The sequence below is a fragment of the Bos indicus x Bos taurus genome, chromosome 6 (assembly GCF_003369695.1).
Source record: "Bos indicus x Bos taurus breed Angus x Brahman F1 hybrid chromosome 6, Bos_hybrid_MaternalHap_v2.0, whole genome shotgun sequence".
NCBI classification, from domain to species: domain Eukaryota; kingdom Metazoa; phylum Chordata; class Mammalia; order Artiodactyla; family Bovidae; genus Bos; species Bos indicus x Bos taurus.
The window spans coordinates 101,102,999-101,127,199 of NC_040081.1; the positions used below are offsets into that span (position 1 = coordinate 101,102,999).

At 38.1% G+C, this 24,201-nt stretch overlaps 1 protein-coding gene across 9 annotated transcripts in view; it reads left to right on the forward strand.

The window, feature by feature from the left end:
• The window catches only part of PTPN13 (protein tyrosine phosphatase, non-receptor type 13), a 222,664-nt gene that overhangs the window by 42,902 nt on the left and 155,561 nt on the right, over nt 1-24,201 (forward strand). For all 9 annotated transcript variants that reach the window (XM_027544958.1, XM_027544962.1, XM_027544959.1 and 6 more), the window contains exon 2: nt 9,468-9,587. In XM_027544958.1, coding sequence (XP_027400759.1) covers nt 9,473-9,587 — 115 coding nt within the window. In that variant the 5' untranslated portion in view covers nt 9,468-9,472. The remainder of the gene's footprint in view (nt 1-9,467; nt 9,588-24,201) is intronic.

The window sequence follows — 24,201 nt, forward strand, 5'->3', positions numbered from 1 at the left end:
TCTGGCCTGGACAATTCCATGGAATGTATAGCCCATGGGGTCACAAAGAGCTGGACACAACTGAGCGGCTTTCACTTTCATTTCATCCTGATTGTTGTGAGGTGATATCTCGTTGTAGTTTTGATTTGCATTTCTCTAAAAACTTGTGATGTGGGACAGCTTTTTATGTGCTATTGGCCGTCTGTATATCCTCTTTGGAGAAATGTTTATTCAGATCTTCTGCCCATTTTTTGAGTCATTGTTTTGGTATTACTGTACAGTTTGTGGGTCACCTGCCTGATGTGTATGGGGTTTGATTTTATCATGATTGCACCCCTCCTACCGTTTCTCTGCAGCTGCTTCTTTGTCTTTGGACATGGGGAATCTTTTTTTGGTGGGTTCCTGTGTCCTCCTTTTGATGGTTGTTCGACAGCTAGTTGCAGTTTTGGTGCTCTTGCAGGAGATGAGCACACATCCTTCTCCTCTGCCATCTGAGTGGGTTGTTTGTTTGATGCTATTAAGTGTCATAAACTGTAAATTTTGAAAACAAATGCCTTAATCGGTCACATCATTTGCAAATGTTTTCTCCCAATCTGTGGGTTGTCTTTTCATTTTGCTTATTGTTTCTTTTACTGTGCAAAACCTTTTGAGTTTAAATAGGTCCCATTTGTTCATATTTGCTTTTATTTCCATTATTCTGGGAGATGGATTCAAAAAGATGTTACTGTGATTTATGTCATAGAGTGTTATACCTATGTTTTCCTCTAGGAGTTTTATAGTGTCTGGCCTCACACTTAGGTCTTTAATCCATTTTGAGCTTATTTTTGTGTATGGAGTTAAGAAATGGTCTAATTTCATTTTCTTTTACTTATGGCTGTCTACTTTGCCCAGCACAGTTTGTTGAAGAGACTGTCTTTCCAACATTGAGTAGTCTTGCCTCCTTTGTCATAAGATTAATTGACTGTAGGTGCTTGGGCTTATTTCTGGATTTTCTATCCTGTTTCATTGATCTATATTTTTGTTTTGTTTTTGTGCTAGTACCATACTGTTTTGATGACTGTGGCTTTGTAGTACAGTTTGAAGTTAGGGAGCCTGATTCCTCCAGCTCTGTTATTCTTTCTGGAGATTGCTTTGGCTATTCAGTGTCTTTTGTGTCTCCGTATAAGTGTTGAGATTTTTTTGTTCTAGTTCTGTTAAAAAATGTCATTGGTAATCTGATAGGGACTGCATTGAATCTGTAGATTGCCTTGGGTAGTATAGTCATTTTGACCATATTGATTCATCCAATCCATGAACATAGTATATCTTTCCATCTGTTTATGTCTTCTTCAATTTTCTTCATCAGCATCTTATAGTTTTTGGGGTACAGGTCTTTTGTCTTCTTTGGTAAGTTTATTCTTAGGTATTTTACTCTTTTTAATGCAGTGGTAAACAGGATTGCTTCTTGAATTTCTCTTTCTGATCTTTCATTGTTAGTGTATAGAAATGCAACAGATTTCTGTGTATTAACTTTACAAAATTCATTGATGAGTTCTAGTAGTTACTGGTAGCACCTTTAGGATCTTCTATGTATAGTATCATGTCCTCTGCAGTGGCAATTTAACTTCTTTTCCAATTTGGGTTCTCTTTACTTCTTTTTCTTCTCTGATTCCTTGTAGCTAGGACTTCCAAAGCTATGTTGAATAAAACTGGTAAGAGTGGACATTCTAGTCTTGTTCCTGGTCTTAGAGGGAATGCTTTCAGCTTTTCACCATTGGTGTGACCTAGTTGCAGGTTTCTCATATATGGCCTTTATTATGTTGAGGTATGTACCCTCTATGCCCACTTTCTATAGAGTTTTTATCATAAATGGGTGTCAAATTTTGTCAAAAGCTTTTTCTGCATCTATTGAGATGATCATATGGTTTTTATTCTTCAATTTGTTGATGTGGTGTATCATACCGATTGATTTGCAGATGTTGAAAAATCCTTGCATCCCTGGGATGAATCCTACTTGATCATGTTATATGAGCTTTTTATTGTATCACTGGATACAAATTGCTAATATTTTGTTGAGGATATTTGCATCTATGTTCATCAGTGATATTGGCCTGTAATTTTCTTCTTTTGTGGTATCTTTCTCTGGTTTTGATATCAGGATGATGGTGGCCTCATAAAATGAGTTTGGAAGTTTTCCTTCCTCTGCAACTTTCTGAAAGTTTCAGAGTAAGTGTTAACTCTTCTCTAAATGTTTCATAAAATTCACCTGTGAAGCCGTCAGGTCCTGGACTTTGTTTGTTGGAAGGTTTTTAATCATGGTTTCAATTTCAGTGCTTGTGATTGGTCTGTTCATATGTTTTATTTCTTCCTGGTTCAATATGGACACTGTCCCTTTCTAAGAATTTGTCCATTTCTTCCAGGTTGGCTGTTTTACTGGCACACGGTTGTTCCTAGTAGTCTCTTAAGACCCTTGGTGTTTCTGTGTAGTCAGTTGTAACTTCTTCTTTTTCATTTCTAATTTACTGATTTGGGTCCTCTCCCTTTTTTTCTTGAAGGTTTGTCGATTTTATCTTTTCAAAGAATCAGCTTTTACTTTCATTGGTCTTTGTGCATGTTTTCTTTGTCTCTTTCATTTATTTCTGTTCTCATCTTTGTGATTTCCTTTCTTCTACTAACTGCCTAAGTTTTGTTTGTTCTTCTTTCTCTAGTTGTTTTAGGTGTGAGGTTAGGTTATTTACTTGAGATTTTTCTTGTTTCTTGGGATAAGATTGTATTGCTACAAACTTCCCTCTTAGAACTGCTTTTGCTGCATACGTTTTGGACTGTTGAGCTTTTGTTTTCATTTGTCTCTAGGTAATGTACTCTTACAGTTGTGTTTCTTTAGAATCTATTTAAATGGTCCAAGTTCATTAGTCAATCCCCAAATTGTCATACCACTTGAGTGGATTCAAGTCAATCTGTTTACTGTTTAGTTCTTTTTGAAATCACTTTTATGTGTTTCCTATTTGCTGAGTACCACAAATCCTTCAGGATTAAAATGACATCATTAGAATCTTTTTGTGATTTTATCTAACTCTGTGGGCACAGTATTAAGGTCATGACAATAATACCTATATTAACCAAAATCATAAAGCTCAACATTCAGAAAACTAAGATCATGGCATCTGGTTCCATTACTTCATGGGAAATAGATGGGGAAACAGTGGAAACAGTGTCAGAGTTTATTTTTTTGGGCTCCAGAATCACTGCAGATGGTGATTGCAGCCATGAAATTAAAAGACACTTACTCCTTGGAAGGAAAGTTATGACCAACCTAGATAGCATATTGAAAAGCAGGGATATTACTTTGCCAACAAAGGTCCGTCTAGTCAAGGCTATGGTTTTTCCAGTGGTCACATATGGATGTGAGAGTTGGACTGTGAAGAAAGCTGAGAACTGAAGAATTGATGCTTTTGAACTGTGATGTTGGAGAAGACTCTTGAGAGTCCCTTGGACTGCAAGGAGATCCAACCAGTGTCCATCCTAAAGGAGATCAGTCCTGGGTGTTCATTGGAAGGACTGATGCTGAAGCTGAAACTCCAATACTTTGGCCACCTCATGCGAAGAACTGACTCATTCAAAAAGAACCTGATGCTGGGAGGGATTGGGGGCAGGAGGAGAAGGGGACGACAGAGGATGAGATGGCTGGATGGTGTCACCAACTCGATGGACGTGAGTCTGAGTGAACTCCGGGAGTTGGTGATGGGCAGGGAGGCCTGGCATGCAGCAATTCATGGGGTCGCAAAGAGTCGGACACGCCTGAGCGACTGAACTAACCAAAAACATAATGATGATGATAATAAAACATAATAATAAATAAAACATAATAATAAATGATTATTTATTTGATAGTCTTTCCAACAATGTGGTTCTCATGTAACCTACCACTTTTAAGGAAATAAAAGTGAATTTTATGCTTATGTGTATTGTAAAGTGAGACCTTTTTGATAGTAAAATAATGCCAGTCATTTATCTGCACCCCAGGTTATCTCATAATGTGTCCAAAGGAAACAGTTAAAGTAATAAACTCTTTAGAATGTTCATAACTTTTTCCCTCTTAAGATTTATTTATTTTTTCTCTACTTCCTTTTTGTTGCATCCCTCTTCTACTTCTGCATCTCTTTCATTCCCTTTCTTTGTTCCCTTTCAGACTTACTGATCTGGAGAGCTATAGTAAAGGTGAATAAAAATAACAGAGAGGGAAATGATGATGATAGTAGTTGCCAAACTTGGTGATGGTAGACAATTTATAATCTATAGTTATGTGTTATTTGCTTGAATTTTAAAAAACTACTTTAACATGTTATCTTGAGACTGGGTGATTAGAGGGTTGAGGCCGTTTTTTTAAAAACAGTAAACCTCTTTTCTAGCAAAGTTAATACATTTAAAGTGTCTAATCTCTTGTGTTAGCTAGATGATATTATGTCTAAAGACATATATTCCTTCTATGTTTTGGTGGACTAATAAATGCCAACCAGAAATATATACAGATCTTACACTAAATAGGCAAATTTTAAAATTTTAAAGAGGATTAACAACATATAAATCAGACCTGACTGAATCAAGCAATAAAGGTGTAATTTTTGTAGACAGAAAAAATTCTGTTGTCTGGTAGTTACTTTTGATTTTTCTTATTCTTATTTATGGGAAGGTTTTATTTTAAAAACCAATTTCTTTATACCTAAAATAGTTAAATTCATACAGTCAGAAAGTACATTGGTAGATGCCAGGATTTGGCAGAGGGAGTTAAAAGGCAGAATGAGGAGTTACTGTTTAATGGGGACAGAGTTTCAGTTTAGGAAGGTGAAAAACTCAGAGATGGGTCTTGTGAGAGTTGCACAACAATGTGAATGTACCTGGTGCCCCTGAACTGTACAGTTAATTATGGTTTAAATAGTATGTTTTATATTAGAAGACTTTTTACCACAATAAAAATATTTTTTAAAAACCTATCTCAAAGCTTCCCAGGTGGCTCCGGTAAAGAATCCACCTGCCAGTGCAGGGGACACAGGTTCCATCCCTGGGTGGGGAAGATCCCCTGGGGAAGAAAATGGCAACCTACTCCAGTATTCTTGCCTGGGAAATCCCGTGGACAGAGGAACGTGGCAGGCTACAGTCCATAGGGACACAAAGAGTTGGAACTAAACAACAAAAACCAGTATCTTAATATTTAATATGGTGTGTGTGAGAATATAGCATTTGCTTTACAATAGGTAATCATAAGCATCTTATTTTACCCCTCACTTTTCTTTCTTTCTGCCTTCCCTCCATCTTTCCCTCCCTCCTTCCTGTCTTTCTCTTTTACCTTCGCGAGGGGAAGTTATTGTTTTGCCTTTATATGAAACTCAAGTTCATGCTTCTCTGTTCATCCTTTGAGAATAATAACTGCAGTCACATATGTTGAAAATATAATGTTATTTCTTTAACTAAAAGTCTGAAAGAAAGAAAGAAAGTGTTAGTCACTCAGTCATGTCTGACTCTTTGTGACCCCATGGTCTGTAGCCTGCCAGGCTCCTCTGTCCATGGAATTCTCCAGGCAAGAATACTGGAGTGGGTTGCCATTCCCTTCTCCAATAATTAGGCCTTCCCTGGTGGTTCAGACGGTAAAGCGTCTGGCTGCAATGTGGGAGACCCGTGTTCGATCCCTGGGTCGGGAAGATCCCCTGGAGAAGGGAATGGCAACCCACCCCAGTACTCTTGCTTGGAGAATCCCATGGACAGAGGAGCCTGGTGGGCTACGGAGTCGGACATGACTGAGTGACTAACGATTTCTTTCTTTAAGACTTCAGACTTCACTTTCACTTTCTCCGATAATTAAAAGTCTTGTCTATATATTAATTAACATTTCAGTCTTTATTCAAAGATGAACCAGTTCCTTCCCCTGGCTGGGATTAGCAGTAAGTGAGAAGCAGTGTGATTGGCTTCCCTTCTTGTTGCTCATCTCCTCATCCATTTGCCAGTTGCTGTATCTGATTCCATCGGGATTTAAACTAGGGGTAGAGAGGCAAACAATTTTTTACTAGCCTTTTGTTATAAAATGGCTTCACACTCTCTGATTCATTGTGTGCTTAAGGCTGACCTTTTTTCTTGTGTTTTCATGGGGTTCCTCCACTGGAGCTATCCTTCATGTGACACTTCAAAAAGATTTTCCTTCTAGCCAATACCCAAATCTTCTTCCTCTTCCTCTACTCCCTCTCCCCTCATACTTCCTTTTCTAATGCTTCCTCGTTTCTTCCTCCTCCTCATCAGTAGTCTGGGAACCTCAGGCGGTACGCCAGGTAGAATTTTTTTTAACAGCTTTGTAAGTAATTACTTAATTAAATTTGCTTTTGGCTGCACCAGGTCTTCATTTCTTTGAGCCGGTTTTCTCTGTTTGTGTCCAGCGGGGGCTACTCTCCAGTTACTTCTCATAGCAGTGACTTCTCTTGTGGAGCACAGACTCCAGGTGCGTGGACGTCAGTAGTTGCGGCACATGGGCTCTGTAGTTGCAGTTTGTAGGCTCACGGGCTCAGTTGCTTCACAGCATGTGGAATCTTCCTGGACCAGGGATCAAACCCCTGTCCCCTGCAATGGCAGGCAGATTCTCTACCACTGAGCCACCAGAGAAAGTCCATTTTTTTTTAAACAGCTTTATTGAGATATAAATGACATACTATAGAATTCACCTTTTTAAAATATACCTTCAGAGTTCTGCAGCCATTGCCACAATCTAAATTTGGGGACATTTTCATCATCTGGGTAAGATTTCATTAACTCCAAGCTATGTGTTCCTGCTCCTCGCCCCTCTTCCCCTCCCCCACCCAGCTAATATCAGAGTCAATAGAGCTGGCCTCCTCCGCCAGCTCTCTTGTGTGCCCTCTCCTCCCTCTGACTGCTGTCTTAGCCTAAGCCTTCAGATTCCTGAAGTATCAAGCTCAAGTCTATGGTGTCCTCCCTACCTCCAGGGAACACATACCAAACAACCTTCCCACCGCCTCCCACTGGAAGAAGCATGAGAATCAGTACAGCTGTCTTCAAAGAAATTCTCTTTATGCAATTTTCTCCCTACTGTTTATACCCTGTGTGTAGGCTTTAGAGCTATCTAACTGGTTCTCATTCATATCGCTTTGGAACTTTGCTACAGATTAGTCTTTCTCACAAGTCTGGTTGGTATCTGATGGCTAATAGTATCTTCTGTTGAAATTTCCAATTTAGTATAGTGTTTTATGTAGAAGATTATTCAGATACCTTTTAGAAAAGAATGAAGCTTCTATTTTTTTTTTTTTTTGATTCAAAAACTGTGCCATTACTGTGCTATCATATAATAAAATACATGAGAAACTTCGAGAGTTGGAGGGGAGGGGATCTGAATAAATGATCCCTTTCTTGTTCAAGCTGGATAAAACTCTGTGACTTTTTCAAAGCAGTATCTTACATTTTCCCTCTAACCACCACATTGCTCATTTAAGTAGGCACCCCTCAAGGCAGACTCTAAGAATTAAATGCTATAGTAAACATGTGAAAAGGACAGTAATAGCACAAAGCTGGCCTCATGTATAGAACTGTAGTTGATGTTTTTCCATCTGGGTTAAAGTATCATAAATGTAAATTAAAAGAAAATATTAGGTTTTCTTGCTAGCTGAGTAAGCAAAGTCAACTTTTATCAGAAAAAAATGTTTATTTTTAAAACATCTCTTAAAGTTTAATGAAGGATATAATTACAGAAAATAAGTATTTAACATTTTCTACTCCTTCTAGTTTCTTTTCCAAACCCACTGCTTCTGCCTATCAATAGATACACATTATTCTTAATTTAGTTTGGTTAGTGTAGAAATCTCAGTGATCATTACAAAGAGCAATTTTCTTTTCAAGGAAGGTTAATTTAGGAAAACTTATAAAGGACGATTTTGACTAGCTGCATTTCCCTCTTCCAAAGTGAAAAAAAGGATCATTGAGCCCTATGGAAAATCTCATTTCATCAATATATTGCCTACACATTGAATGCTTTAAAAAAAATTGACCTTACAAAAATGTCACAACAGAGGCACCTTTCTGATTTTCTGTTAATTCAACTTGTATAGTGTTTTAGATTACAAAGCGTGATTACGAGCATAGCTTCTTTCCTTACCACAGCCACCTCAAAATGGCATTGTTGTTCCTGTCTTGTTATTATTCCCATGCCACATATGGAAGACTGAAGTTTAGATGTAAAATGGCTTTGCGAGGGGCAAATGGTAAGTTGGCAGCAAAAGCTGAGTCTAGAAATATTTAAGTTTACTTAGTGCAAAATTATAGTATATTTTGAGAAATATAGAAATCAGTGAATGGAAAAAAAATGTGTCCATCTTATTTCTAACTTTTTCCACCATGGTCATTGGATCTCCTCTCTATTCTTTCTACCTTGGATGAATAGAATGAAACCTGGAACTCCAATCTGGTTGCTTTGATGTAATCGTCTATAGTTTTGGTGTCTCTGGTACTTTGAGTCTCTCTTCTGCCATGAAGTAGTCACCACTGTCACCAAATCAGGCTTGGTCTGCTTGCCACATGCTGCTGCTGCTAAGTCACTTCAGTCGTGTCCGACTCTGTGCAACCCCATAGACGGCAGCCCACCAGGCTCCCCCATCCCTGGGATTCTCCAGGCAAGAACACTGGAGTGGGTTGCCATTTCCTTCTCCAATGCATGAAAGTGAAAAGTGAAAGTGAAGTCGCTTAGGCGTGTCCGACTCTTCGAGACCCCATGGACTGCAGCCTACCGGGCTCCTCCGTCCATGGGACAGGCCAGTAAATCAGGAGAGGAGAAATAGCGACTTTATTCAAGAATCCAAGTGTCTGAAAAGATGGCAGACTGGTGTCCTCCAGTACCATCTTATCAGGGTCTGGTTGCCAGTTTCTTTTATAAGAGGGGGAGGAGGTGAGAAAGTAAAATCAGAAAGACGTAATTCTTGCAAAATATCTCCTGGGTTGGCCAGCATCAGAGAGGAGATGTGTTCATTTCTTTTCTGCAGCCTTTCACAGGTGGGCAGGGTCAGAGTGTCTTCCTGTGAATTGAACGAAGGCAGTTGTTTAACATTCAGTCAGAGGGGCAGGGCTCCTCGAGGCAGGCCATTGTGTATGCTTTTAGCTATAGACAGCGTCCTTCTAGTGGTTATAGTAACAAACATAACAAAAAGCAAAGGGTAAAGAAACAGATCCAACATGGAGTCAGGTTTTGTTCTTCCCTGTTACACCACTATGGCCATTCTCCAGGTCTGTCTCTGAAGTTGACCGTATTGGGCTAGGGCATATGGTTGTTGTGAGAGTTCTTTTCCTCTAAGTCCTTTCTGTCTACTACTTGAAGCTGTAGGACTATGTAGTGTATATATTGAGGGCCATATTGAGAACTTAGGTGGACAGGGACTTCATAGACTCATTGCCGATGGAGAACTTTCACTACTGCAAATGCAGTGAATTGGCTGACGTGTAGACCATCTGTTACCTTTGTTTCGTAGGTAATATGCACGTGTCACTAGCTGAGGCCCTGGAAGTTCGGGGTGGACCACTGCAGGAGGAAGAAATATGGGCTGTATTAAATCAAAGTGCCGAAAGCCTCCAAGAACTATTCAGAAAAGGTAAGTGTGTGTGTGGGCGGGGGGGGGGTGGGGTGTCGCAGAAAAGCAGCTACTGTGGCAGACTGTAGAAAGCAGTGCTTTCTTTTATCTCTCTTAGGACTGAAAAAGCTCAGATCTTCGCTGCTTTCACTGGAACATCTTATGTATGCTAAGCACTGAAAATATCATAGTGTTTAAAACTGAAAATCTTGCCTATCTCTCTAGAACTTACAGTCCAGTGTGGAAAATACCTGTTAATAAAATACTTATATAAACAACTGTAAAAAAAATGCAATCATGACAAGGACTACCAGGGAGGGAAATCGGTTGACTATGAGAGCCCATAGTAGGAGGTTTTGACCTGGTGAATAGGAAGAAAAAGAAGACTTCCCTGTATAAATCACCCCTGAGCTTAGACCTGAAAAAAGAAAAGATAACCATGTAAGAGGGAGGAAAAAACATTCCTGGCAGAAAGAATTATATGTGCATCCCCAGAATAATGAAAATTGATTAACTAGTGTGGTGCTGCCTGATGAGGTGGTTACCTGGTGCAAATGGTTGTGTGACATTTTGAAACTAGAAAATTTACAGCGTGAGTCACCCTTTATTTGTTCAAAACCATTTGATATTGTGCTGAAAAGCTCCACACAAAGATGGTGTTTGCCATTCACACCTTATGTCCAACTCTAATTTAGAATAGTAGATAAAGAAACCAAACTTCATCTAAAGAAAGAATTCAACTTTAAAATTGATTTTAATTAATCTGAAGTCGAATGGTTCTATGAAGACCTACAAGACCTTCTAGAATTAACACCAAAAAATAGATGTTCTTTTCATTACATGGGACTGGAATGCAGAAGTAGAAGAGATACCTGGAGTAACAGGCAACTTTAGCCTTGGAATATAAAATGAAGTGGGGCAAAGGCTAACAGAATTTTTCCAGGAGAACGCACTGGTCATAGCAAACACCCTCTTCCAACAACACAAGTGATGACTCTACACATGGACATCACCAGATGGTCAATACCAAAATCAGATTGATTATATTCTTTGCAGCTTAAGAGGGAAAAACTCTATACAGTCAGCAGAAACAAGCTTGGGAGCTGACTGTGGCTCAGATCATGAACTCCTTATTGCAAAATTTAGACTTAAATTGAAGGAAACAGGGAAAACCACTAAGCCATTCAGGTATGACCTAAATGAAATCCCTTACATTATACAGTGGAAGTGACAATTAAATTCAAGGGATTAGATCTGATAGAGTGCCTGAAGAACTATGGATGGAGGTTCATAACACTGTACAGGAGATGGTGATCAAAACCATCCCCAAGAAAAGGAAATGCAGAAAAGCAAAATGGTTGTCTGAGCAAGCCTTACAAATAGCTGAGAAAAAAAGAGAAGCAAGAGCTAAAGGAAAAAAGTAAAGATTTACCCATCTGAGTGCAGAGTTCCAAAGGATAGCAAGGAGAGATAAGAAAGCCTTCCTAAGTGACCAGTGCAAAGAAATAGAGGAAAGCAATAGAATGGGAAAGACTACAGATCTCTTCTAGAAAATTAAGGGAACATTTCATGCAAAGGTGGGCTCGATAAAGGACAGAAACGGTATGGACCTAACAGAAGCAGAAGATATTAAGAAGAGCTGGCAAGAAATCACAGAACTATATGAAAAAGATCTCAATGAGCCAGATAACCAGTATGGTGTGATCACTCACCTGGAACCAGACATCCTGGGATGCAAAGTCAAGTGGGCCTTAGGAAGCGTCACTGTGAGCAAAGCTAGTGGAGGTGATGGGATTCCAAATCCTAAAAGATAATGCTGTGAAAGTGCTGCACTCAATATGCCAGCAAATTTGGGAAATGCAGCAGTGGCCACAGGACTGGAAAAAGCTTTCATTCCAATCCCAAAGAAAGGCAGTGCCAAAGAATGTTCAGACTACTGCATAATTGCACTCGTCTCACAGGCTAGCAAAGTAATGCTCAAAATTCTCCAAGCTAGGCTTCAGCAGTGCATGAACCGAGAACTTCCAGATGTTCAAGCCAGACTTAGAAAAGGCAAAGGAACCAGAGATCAAGTTGCCAAAATCCATTGGATCATGGAAAAAGCAAGTGCATTCCAAAAAACATCTATTTCTGCTTCAGTGACTGTGCCATACCCTTTTTTTGTGGACCACAACAAACTGTGGAAAATTCTTAAAGAGATGGAAATACCAGACCACCTGACCTGCCTCCTGAGAAATCTGTATGCAGGTCAAGAAGCAACAGTTAGAACTGGACATGGAACAACACACTGGTTGCAAATTGAGAAAGAAGTATGTCAAGGCTGTATGTTGTCACCTTGCTTATTTAACTTACATGCAGAGTACATCATGTGAAATGCCAGGCTGGATGAAGCACAAGCTGGAATCAGGATTGCCAGGAGAAATATCAATAATCTAATAATCTGAGATATCCAGATAACACCACCCTTATGGCAGAAAGTGAAGAGGAACTAAAGAGCCTATTCATGAAAGTGAATGGGGAGAGTGAAAAAGCTGGCTTAAAACTCAACATTCAAAAAGCAAAGATCATGGTATCTGGTCCCATCACTTCATGGTAAATAGATGGGGAAACAATGAAAACAACGACAGACTTTTTTTTCTTGGGCTCTAAAATCACTGCAGATGATGACTGCAGCCATGAAATTAAAAGACACTTGCTCCTTGAAAGAAAAGCTATGACCAACCTAGACAGCATATTAAAAAGCAGAGACATTACTTTGCCAACAAAGGTATATATAGTCAAAGCTATGGTTTTTCCAATAGTCATGTATGGATGTTAACGTTGGGCCATAAAGAAGGTTGAGCACCGAAGAATTGCTGCTTTTGAAATGTGGTGTTGGGGAAGACTCTTGAGAGTCCCTTGGACTGCAAGGAGATCCAACAAGTCAATGGTAAAGGAAATCAGTGCTGAATATTCATTGGAGGGACTGATACTGAAGCTGAAGCTCCAGTACTTTGGCCACCTGATGCGAAGAGCTGACTCACTGGAAAAGACCCTGATGCTGGGAAAAATTCAGGGCAGGATAAGAGGGTGATAGAGAATGAGATGGTTGGATGGCATACTAACTCGACGGACATGAGTAGGAGCAAGCTCCAGGGGATAGTGTAGGACAGGGAAGCTTGGCATCCTGCGGTCCATGGGGTAGCAAAGAGACACAACTGAGGGACTGAACAACAACAACAATTAAGCACAATAATTGTAACAGAAATAGGGGAGCATCTGAGGATAGTCAAAGTTCTCAAAGTGGATCCCTGGATGGGTAACACCCGTGTCACCTGAAGCCTTGTTAGATATGCAGATACTTAGGCTCACCCTAGACCCACTGAGAAGGAAATGGCAACCCACTCCAGTATTCTTGCCTGGAAAACTCCATGGACTGAGGAGACTGGTAGGCTACAGTCCATGGGGTCACAGGGTTGGAAACGGCTGAGCTACTTCACTTTCACTTTTAGACCCACTGAACAGGAAATCCTCTGTGTGGAGCCCAGCCTTTTGTGTTTCCGCAGATCTTTAGGGATGTTCTGATGCATGTTAAAGTTTGAGAGCCATTATACAGTTGAATTGCTGAAGACCAGGAGCCATGGGAATGTTTCGAAAGGTCTAGAGGTTAGGTGGCTTCTGACTGAGTAAGGAAAGTCAGGAGCACAGGGAAAGAGTGAGGGTAGATGCTGATACTTTGTTTTGCTGCTGTCGTTTTCCAATCCGGAGGCAGGAACTTAAAACAAGGTTAGGACCCATCCCATTTTTCTAGCCCCTGGAGTAGGAAATGGCAACTCACTCCAGTATTCTTGCCTGGAAAATTCAATGGGTAGACAGAGGAGCTTGGCAGGTTACAGTCCATGGGGTTTCAAAGAGTCAGACACAGCTGAGCGACTAAGCACAGAAGCACGATTCTTTTATAACCTAGATATTTGATAATCTTTGATTAGAGTTAGGATTCATTTAAAGGAAATTTATTCCTTTTATCTAACATGACTTACTTAGAACCTAGTTATTTTCAGTGGACCTTGTTTGCTTCATTGTAATTTTTCAGAGAATTTTCAGGAAAGTATTGGCCCTCTGGAGTACAGAGCAGATAGCCGTGCTGCAGAGGTGTTGTTGAAGGAAGGATATGTTGGTGGCATTACTCAGCTAATTACCAACAGTCCATTAATGTTGAAAAATCATCTCCTACTTGTGAGGTATTGTTTGGAAGATTCCAATAAATAGAAGGTGTGGCTTGCCCTTAAGGCATATGCACCAAATAGCCAGGTGCATGTGGAAAGTTTACTACTTCAAAACAGTGTGCCAGATGTGTGATAGAGACAGGAAGTACTAGGGATGTTCAGAGGAGGGAGAAATAATGCCTTTTTTCATTATGCTAATGGGGAGATCACTGCCCTGCCCATGACTCATAGAATATAAAGCGTCTCACACACTGTGAGTACCTAAGGGTTTCTTTCTTTCAAATTTTGCAACATTAATAGAGATTGAAAACTTCCCCAGTGGCTCAGACAGTAAAGAATCTGCCTGCGCTGCAAGAGCTCTGGGTTCGATCCCTGGTCGGGAAGATCCCCTGGAGGAGGGAATGGCTACCCGCTCCAGTATCCTTGCCTGGAGAACTCCATGGACAGAGGAGCCTGGTGGGCTACTGTCCTTAGGTTGCAGAGAGTCAGACACAACTCAGTGACTAACACTTGCACTTTCAATAGAGATCAAACATCTGAATATTAAGTCCTTGTCATTGAGATGCAGTTATTGCATAACATATTGGCCCATTACAATAAAGAGATTTATTGGATGTGTTCATAAAATTAATTGTGAGGCAGCTATATCTTAAACACTGCCCAGTGGGATCTGGTTATCATAAAGCCTTCCGTTGAACTCACAGAATAACATCAGTGATACAGAGAAATTGAATTTGTGTTCTTTGGCAGTCTGGAGATTACCAACTCTTATGATTGCTAGTTGGAGTTTTCTATTTATTTGGAGGAAACTCATGCTTATTTGATTTAGTTTAACTGAAATCTAAAGGTTTCCTAAATGGCTCTGTAGTTAAGAATCCACTTGCAATATAGGAGACGTGGGTTCAATCCCTGGATTGGAAAGATCTCCTGGAGTTGGAAATGGTAACACACTCCAGCATTCTTGCCTGGAAAATCCCATGAACAGAGGAGCCTGACAGGCTACAGTCCATGAGGTCTCAAAGAGTTGGATACGGCTGAGCGACTGAACACAGCACATCTGAAATCTCTGGTTTTTCATTCCTTTTATTTGATAGCACACTCTTTTTTTTTTTTTTTCTTTTTAGTAGTGTCTTTTTGCCACAAGTTCTTCTCCTAACTGTTTTAACAAACTGAAATAAAAATAACTATTTTCTTTGCTTATTTTGTGGATGAATGGTGTTTGTCTTGGTAGACACATTTATGAATAATACTGGGAACGTTATGGGGAACAAAGCAGGTAAAATACAATGGACTCCAAGAAATTTGTTTTTTTATAATGTGTTTTCCCCTCCAGATTTTCTTTGTCCTTTTGTGTCTGGTATATGATCTCTCAGTTCTTATGGATTTTTTTTTCCTTTATTTTCTTGAACTTGTATGTTGCTACTGTGTCTTTTTCAGTGCAAATTGACATTCCTATTAGTATAAATAAAGGCTGAAAATAAGCATTTCTACTGGGGGATTACTGAACAGAAGGTCAAGAAAATTATTTCTTCATGTTTTTAAGACTCCTAGTAATTTGAGTCCTTTTTAAAAACAAAATTGTTATGGTAAATATTTATAGAATAATGATATCTAAGCATGACCTTGTTGAGAGATATCATATTCAGATGTGATTCCAAGCATCTTGATGATGGTGATGATGACAAGTGGTTCTCTTGTAAGAAGTTCCTTAGTGTCACTGTCTTGTGAATATTAAAACAAGATCAGTGTGATTACTTTTTAGAGTTTTTTGAGATTTTTGTCACAGCCTTGCCACATGGTCTATTTTTGTAATATCCTGTAGGATATTTTGTGGGAATTTGAAAAGAATGTGTTTTTTCTATTTATAAGGTATAACTTAAGCTTGTTAGATGTTTGTGCTTTAAAATTTTTTCCTATATCCTTATTGCATGGCATTCTTGCTCTGTCAAATTCTTAGGGAAAGTTTAAACTTTTCACTATAAGGATGTTTTTGTCTGTCTTCTTACTTCATGTTTTTGTGCTATTTTATGATACATATAATGGCTAATGACTAATTTAAATGGGCTGGATCTTTTTTCACTGTAAAATAAGCTTCCCCCCTCCCGTTTTTACTACTCATCGCCTAAAATCCTGTTCCTCTGCTCTTAATATTGTCACCTGTGTTTCCTTGCCATTTACCTAGTATGTTTCTTAATCCTTCCTTAATTTTCAAATAATTTGTATTGTAACTTAGATATCATTTGTAAATAATAAGATAGCTGAATTTTACCTTTTTGCCTCACTAATTTCTTTAATTAGGAAATTAAATGTGGCCATTGAAATAAAAGTTCTGGAGGAATTTCATAATCAGAGGTCCACTTGTATCATGAGTTCTAATTATATATATATTTCTCAGTTCATCTTATTAACTGATTGGGAAAGCTTATATCTGAAAATGTATACATAATTAAGATTTTAGCTTTTACATCACGGATGAACTCATGCAGGGGCTAATGATAATTAAGTTCTGGATAATTTTTTTTTAAAATGCTGTTCTCACATGAATTCTGGATAATCTTTAGAAATGAAATTATTGCTGTGTTGAAAGTTTTAGCTTGCACTTACAAATTCTGATAAAGGTGACTTTATCCTTTTTTCTTTTATGCATCATCCATTCGGTGTCATATCTAAGAAATGTTTGTCCAACTCAGAGTCAGTTACTGTCTCCTATGGGCTTCCCTGGTGGCTCAGTGGTAAATAACTCATCTGCCAATGCAGGAGGCTCGGGTTTGATCCCTGGGTCGGGAAGATCCCTTGAGGAAGGAAATGGCAACCCCCTCCAGGTATAGCCTGGGAAATCCCATGGACAGAGGAGCCTGGAGGGCTGCAGTCCATGGGGTCACAATAGAGTCAGACACAACTTAGCAATTAAACAACAACATGCTTTCTTCTAGAACTTTTATACTTCTAAGAATCAAAATTTTTTTCTGCATCTATTGAAACATATGGCTTTGATTCTTTAGTGTGTAATAAATAAAAGCAAAAATAAGCAAAAGGGACCTAATCAAATACTCATAAGCTTTTGCAAAACAAGGAAAGTAATAAATAAAAGTAAAAAGACAACCTTTGGACTGAGAGAAAATATTTGCAAATGATGTGACTGACAAGAGCTTAATTTCCAAAATATACAAACAGCTTATACAACCTAATTAAAAAATGGCCAACCTAAATAGACATTTCTCCAAAAAAGACATTCAGTTCATTCGCCTCCTGAACATACCATATGATATCACTTATATATGGAGCCTAAAATATGACACAGACTTGTCTATGAAACAGAAACAGATCCACAGACATAGAGAACAGACTTGTCGTTGCCAAAGAGGAGGAGGGTGGTGGAGGGGTTAGATGGGGAGTTTGGGACTAGCAGATGCAAACTGTTGTATATAGAATGGATACACAACAAGGTCTTACTGTGTAGCACAGGGAACTATATTCAATATCTTGTAATAAACCATAATGGAAAAGAATGTATACATATATATATATAATAATGAATCACTTTGTTATACCCCCAAAACTAACATACCATTGTAAATCAACTATATTTCAGTAAAAAATAGATAAAATAAAAATACTCTAAATTTGAAATTTAATCCCTCAGTTATGTTAGCCACATTTAAGTTCTTAAAAGCCATCTATAGCTGTGCCTGCATGCTCAGTTGCTCACTCATGTCTGACTCTTTGCAACCCTATGGACTGTAGCCCACCAGGTTTCTCTGTCTATGGGATTTTTCCAGCAAGAATGATGAAATTGTTTCCTCCTCTAGGGGATATTCCCAACCCAGAGTTCAAATCCACCTCTCCTGCATAGTGGGTGGATTCTTTACCAATGAGCCAGCAGGACTTCCATTGAGCCCCCTAAGAGACCCAGGTTTGATCCCTGTGTTAGGAAGATCCCCTGGAGAAGGCAGTGGCTACCCACCCTGGTATTCTTGTGTGGGAAATTCCATGGACAGAAGAACCTGATGGGCTACAGTCCATGGGGTTGCAAAAGAGTTGAAGATGACGTAGTGACTGAACAACAACAGCAGTGATATGTGGCTATCAGTTCACTTCAGTTGCTCGGTCGTGTACTACTCTCTGCGACCCTGTGGCTAGTGGCTACTAAAATATGCAGTTAGAATTTAATGTCCTTCTAAACTGAGGTTCAGGAAAAGGGACTTCCCTAGTGGTCCAGTGGTTGAGAGTCAGGTCGGGGAACTCATGTGGCGTGAGTCCACATGCCACGACTACTGAGCCCTTGTGCTATAGCTAAGACCCAACGCAGCCAAATAAATAAAAAAATTTTTTAAACAGAAAAATGTCTCTCTTTTTTGTCCACATTTTCAGACAAAAACTCAAGTATATTTACCATCAACAAACCCTCACTGAGCAAATTGCTAAAAGATGTATTTCAGGATGTAAGAAATTTAATTCAGAAGGAAAAAGAAAGCTTCAAGAAGGAATGAAAGCAAATTAGTCAGCTTGATAATAAATCTAAATAAACATTGGCTATATGAAACATCCATAATGATGTCAAATTTAACACTATAAATAAAATAGTAGGACTTAGACTTGGATAGATGGTAGGAATAAAACAAGTTACAGGTTTGATTCTATTTATGAGAATGATTGGTTTCTTGACCTTAAAGTTTGTAATGGTAATCACAAAACAAAAATAGAGAAAATGTGGAACTTCCAACCTGGTGGAATCAAAGGAGAGTAAGTAACTCAATGCATGAAAAGGGAGACAAAGTACTGAGCTTCAAATTGGCTTACTGGTTGGTTTGTTTCTTTAAGCCTTTATAAGAAATATGGAAAGTTTTGTGGATTAAAAGCTTTTGAGTAAATCTTTATATAGTCTCTGCAGCTTTTAAAAGACCAAAGCCTAACTTGTCTGTCTATATTACATTCCTAATTATTTACAATCATAATTTTCTTGATTAACAGGGTTTACTAGTTGTCTTTGACATGCTATGTCTTGTCCTGCCTTCATAAAGCCAGAGTGAACAGGTTCTTCAAGTTAAATGTGTTTGAACCAGATACAATTACCCCGTATGTTCCCTGGAAACAAACTATAAAACCTGAAATTAATTTAGTACCTAGCACTCTTAAAATGAATAATGTGGGTTAACAAGTGTATAAGGCCCTCGTAGTAAAGCATCCCTCCTCCACAACTATTGTCAATACACTATGTTTTGATTTGAAATTCTTTTGGCTCTAGATGTGAAAAACAGGCCATTTTATAAACTTAAAGAATCATATATTTAGAGATGAAATCAGCCACAGGTCATGCTCTCTAGCCCCTTCTTTGCTGACAAATATATATTTACTATATGTTTTTTTTTAATTTAATACAACAATTTTTTAAGTCAGGTATAGTTGGCAGCATTATTCTTAATTGTACTGTCTAATGAATTTTATAAATGTACATAGTTGTATAACCACAGCCTCGATTGTTTCTAGCACCCCAGAAGGTTTCTATCCTGCTTCCTCTTAATCAATTCTTGGTTACGAATAGTAATCATGATTATGACATAAATAAGTTTTTAAAAATGTAATTTTAAGCATCCTATAAATAGAATCGTGCAGTGTGGACTCTCTTGTGTCTGACTTCTTTCACTCAACATTTTGACAGATTTTTCCACATTATGTACTAAGCTTTTTAAGGAAAACATTTTACAATTCTCACATTTCTTTTGTCAAATATAGAAATTAGGGGGCTTTATGCTTGTATCATTTAGTGACAAGTAAAGATTTTTCTGTGTTGGGGTGATGTGTACCAGTCATGATTAACATTTTTATAAGAAATTCTAATATTTATTTTCAAAAAGTAGATATTTACCATTTAAATAAGCCTCCTCCCTCCTTTTCCCTTCGAGAAGGAAAATTTCTTTCAAATAGGAGGGTGATCATCTAAAGAGCCACAGAGAATAGCATAGTGATCATAAAATATAAGTAGCTACAGATCATGCTTATATGGAATCATGTCACCATAAAGCCAGTTCGTCTCTGGAACACTATATATTTCCTTCCGCTGCAGACTGAAAATCTACAGTAATCTTCATTGACCTTTTCATCTAGTTCAAAAAAAAAAAATGACAGTCACCCTTGGAATTATTGGTTTTTCAGTCTTTGTATAAATTCCAAGTCCTTGAAACCTAAAGAGAAGTTGCTGAGTTCCTCTTTTTTAAATTTTGTGTTCTTTTTCTCTCCTGGCTTTATGCAAGTAGCAGGGGTGGAGGATCTTTAACCTGAAACTTTGTATCGGCTGGAAACCCCAAACATCTGCTGGGTAAAGGGCCTTTACTATATAACTTACGTCTATTTGCTGATTTCTTCAGTTATAGTTTATTTTGTCTGGCAAAACACAGTGCAGCAGTTGTGTGATCGACAAAGGCTGTCGTGAAGTTTTTAGGTGGCTGCACAAACACCAGTGCCTTTAAGCAGCTTAGCACTTAGTTCCAAGATTGCATAGACAAAATTGTTAAACTCACAATAAAAGTCAAGTTTTTAAATAGATTTTCCCATTGAGGATTAACATTTTTACAACTGTTGAATGGAATATTCAAATAAGATATGACTTGTGCGTTTTAAGAAAGAAACCACCTTCAAGCAAATGTGTCTCTTGGAAGTCTACAGCCTAAAATAACATAGACATAAGAAACAGTTTTGCTCTCAAAGTTTAAACTCTCCTTGGGGAAATAAAAATTGGTATTAATCCCAGGATCTTTTCCATGTACTGGTTGTGTGCTTAATACCACATTGACATTTCAGACAGGGTAGAAGAGATCAAAGTGGCTCACCCCAAGGCTTGAACAGATACAACGTAGATATTCACTGGCTGTAAGCAAGTATCAGAAAAGAAGCAAAGTGCATCGGAAGTTCATTTGTAGTATGCTTTCCTTTGGGAACAAGATAGAAAAAAGTCAAAGATAATTTTATTAGCTGCATAAGGCAATTTATTTCTAAGTTCTCAGTCAATGACATCCTCAGTTCCGTGCCATTTATTCAGCTTCCTCCGTATAAATAGAGAAGAGCTATTTAAGTCTCACTTCTAGTCTAAAATTATTTCTGATAGTCATTCTGCCTTTCTAAATCAAAGTGACTTTATTATAATTTGATAAAAATAGTTACTTGTAAAACTTTCTGGCTTACCATATCTCTTATTAAATGCCTCATTTGTGGCTTTATAAGTTAAAAAGAAATTTGAGCATTAAGGAAGGATATAAAGTCATACATATTCTATCTCATGATATCCTTAGTAATAGTTAATTGACATAGAAATGGAGCCATGTGCAAGGTCAAGTTGCAACTTACTTGAGCTATGATACCATTTTATTGACTCTAATAAGGGCATTGGTTCTTATTTGTCTGTTGGGTAGATTGATGTGCCCATCTGAATCCCCAGGAAGCTTTTGGAAAGTACTGTGTAGAATCCTGTGCCCAGTCTCCAGAATTCACACAAAAATCCTGTGTATTAGGAGAGAGAAGGCCTCTGTGCTTTCTCGGTTACCCCAAAGCCATCAAAATCAGAGACTTTGTGAATATTTGTCAAAAAAGCTGACACTTCCTTTCCTCACACTTGAAAATGTAACTGCAAGTAGTAAAGATTGGAGAATAAAAAGAAGATGCAGAGTTAGAGTTCTTGATGTTCAAAAGTTGAAAGAAAACTTTTCTTTATAATTGTCAAAATAATATTTATTTTTGTGATCTGCAAAATGTAAATTGTTAAGTTGTTGTCCGAGAGCAGGGCAGAAGGATGTTTTTAAGACTAGTGGTCTAGAGTTAGCATTGTAAACAAATTCATATTAAGTATTGCAGTTTCCTTATCATAATGTTATACTTGATTTTTTTGGAAATTCATATTTCCTGTTCTTAGGCCTCTTATATTCTAGAAGAAGTGTGTGAAACAGAGTTGCAAAAGCATTATGTTCAGTATTTTGGCATATAATTTTGAGGTGTGCAGTTTTTATTAGTGAGGATAAAAAAGATTGGTGAGAAAGGTGAATGCTGAAGAAAAATGAGAGGGAAAAGTTAGTATGTTAAAGAAACAATGTGGGCAATTTCTTCAGAATATGATAAGAATGCAGTAGAAAAATGTTTCTGCAGCTGTTTCCTTAATGCTGATCAGGTGGCCAAGGAGATTTGCTGAAAAGGAGGACAAATCCTTTGATACTTGCTGCCTTCTATTCATATTGTTCATTTAAGCCCTATTGCTTTTAATAATCATAACCAATTTAGTTTTACTAATATAGATTATATGTATATCTTATATATATGTGTATATGTGTTGTTGTTCATTCACTAAGTTGCGTCCAACTCTTTGTGACCCCATGGACTGCAGCACACCAGGCTCCTCAGTCTTCCACTATCTCCAGGAATTTGTTCAAATCCATGTCCATAGAGTCGGTAATGCCATCCAACCATCTCATCTTCTGCCCCTCCTTCTCCTTTTGCCCTCAGTCTTTCCCAGCATCAAGGTATTTTCCAATGAGTCAACTCCACATCAGGTGGCCAAAGTAATCACAAAAGTGATTTTATATATACATATATATAAATCTTTTTTTTTTATTGGAATATAGTTAATTTAGTGTTATGTTGGTTTTTGGTGTACAGCAGAGTATTTTGGTTACACATATACATATATTCATTGTCTTTTTAAGATTCTTTCCTCATATAGGTATCTCAGAATATTGAATAGAGCTCAGTATTCTGGCCTGGAGAATTCCATGGACTGTGTAGTCCATGGGGTCACAAAGAGTCAGATATAACTGAGCAACTTTCACTTTCACTTTTCCTGTGCTATAGAGTAGATTCTTGTACTATCTGTCTTTTATATAGTAGAATGTTTGTGTGTTCATCCCAGGCTTCTGATTTATCCCTCCCCCACCCGTGTGTCCCCTTTGGTGACCATAAGTTTATTTTTGATATCTCTGTTTCTGTTTCTTCTTTAAACAAATTAGATTCCACATATGAATGATATCATATGAGATATTGTCCTTCTCTATCTGACTTACTTCACTTAGTGTGGCAATCTCTGGGTTCATTCTTACTGCTGCAAATGGCATTATTTCATTCTTTTTTATGGCCAAGTAATTTTCCACTGTATATATGTACTACATCTTCTTTATCCATTTCTCTGTTGATGGACATTTAGATTGCTTCCATGCCCTGGCTATTGTAAATAGTGCTGCAGTGAGCATCAGGGTCTATACATCCTTTCAAATTACAGTTTTCTCTGGATATATGCCCAGAAATGAAGTTGCTGGGTCATATGGTGAAACTCCAATACTTTGGCCACCAGATGCAAAGAGCTGATTCATTGAAAAGACCCTGATGGTGGGAAAGATTGAAGGTAGAAGGAGAAGGGGACGACAGAGGATGAAATGGTTGAATGGCATCACTGACTCAATGGACATGAGTTTGAGTAAACTCCGGGAGTTGGTGATGGACAGGGAGGCCTGGAGTGCTGCAGTCCATGGGGTCGCAAAGAGTCAGACATGACTGAGCAACCGAACTGAACTGATAGTAACTGTATTCTTAGTTTTTAAAGGAATTTCCATATTGTTCTCCACAGTGGCTCTGCCAATTTCCATTCCTTCCAACATTGCAGGAGGGATCCCTTTTCTCTACATCCTCTCCAGCATTTATTGTTTGTAGGATTTTTACGATGACCATTCTGACTGGTGTGAGGTGATAATCTCATTGCAGTTTCGATTTTCATTTCTGTAATAACTAGTGATGTTAAGCATCTTTTCATGTATTTTGTTGGCCATCTGAATGTTGTCTTTGGAGAAATGTCTATTTTAGGCCTTCCACGCATTTTTTGATTGGTTGCTTGTTTTTTTTTTTGACCTAGAACTGCATGGGCTGTTTGTATATTTTGTAAATTAATCACTTGTCTATTGCTTCGTTTGCAAATATTTTCTCCCGTTCTGAGGGTTGCCTGTCTTTTTGTTTTGTTTATGGTTTCATTTGATGTGCAGAATCTTTTAAGTTTAATTAGATCCCATGTGCTTATTTTTGTTTTTTTTCCCATCACTTTAGGAAGTGGCTCAAAAAAGATATTGCTGCAATTTATGTCAAAGAGTGTTCTGCCTGTTTTCCTCTTACAGTTTCACAGTATCCAGCCTTACATTGAGGTCTTTGATCCATTTTAAGTTTATTTTTGTGTGCGTGGTGTTAGAGAGTGTTCTGATTTCGTTCTTTTTCATGTAATTACCCACTTATTGAATAGACTGTTTTTTCTCTATTGTGTACTTTTGCCTCCTTTGTTATAGGTTAATTGACCATAGATGCATGAGTTTATTTCTGGGCTTTCTATTCTGTTTCATTGATCTGCACTTTTATGTGCCACTACCATAATGTTTGCATTGCTGTAGCTTTGTCATGTAGTCTTAAGTCAG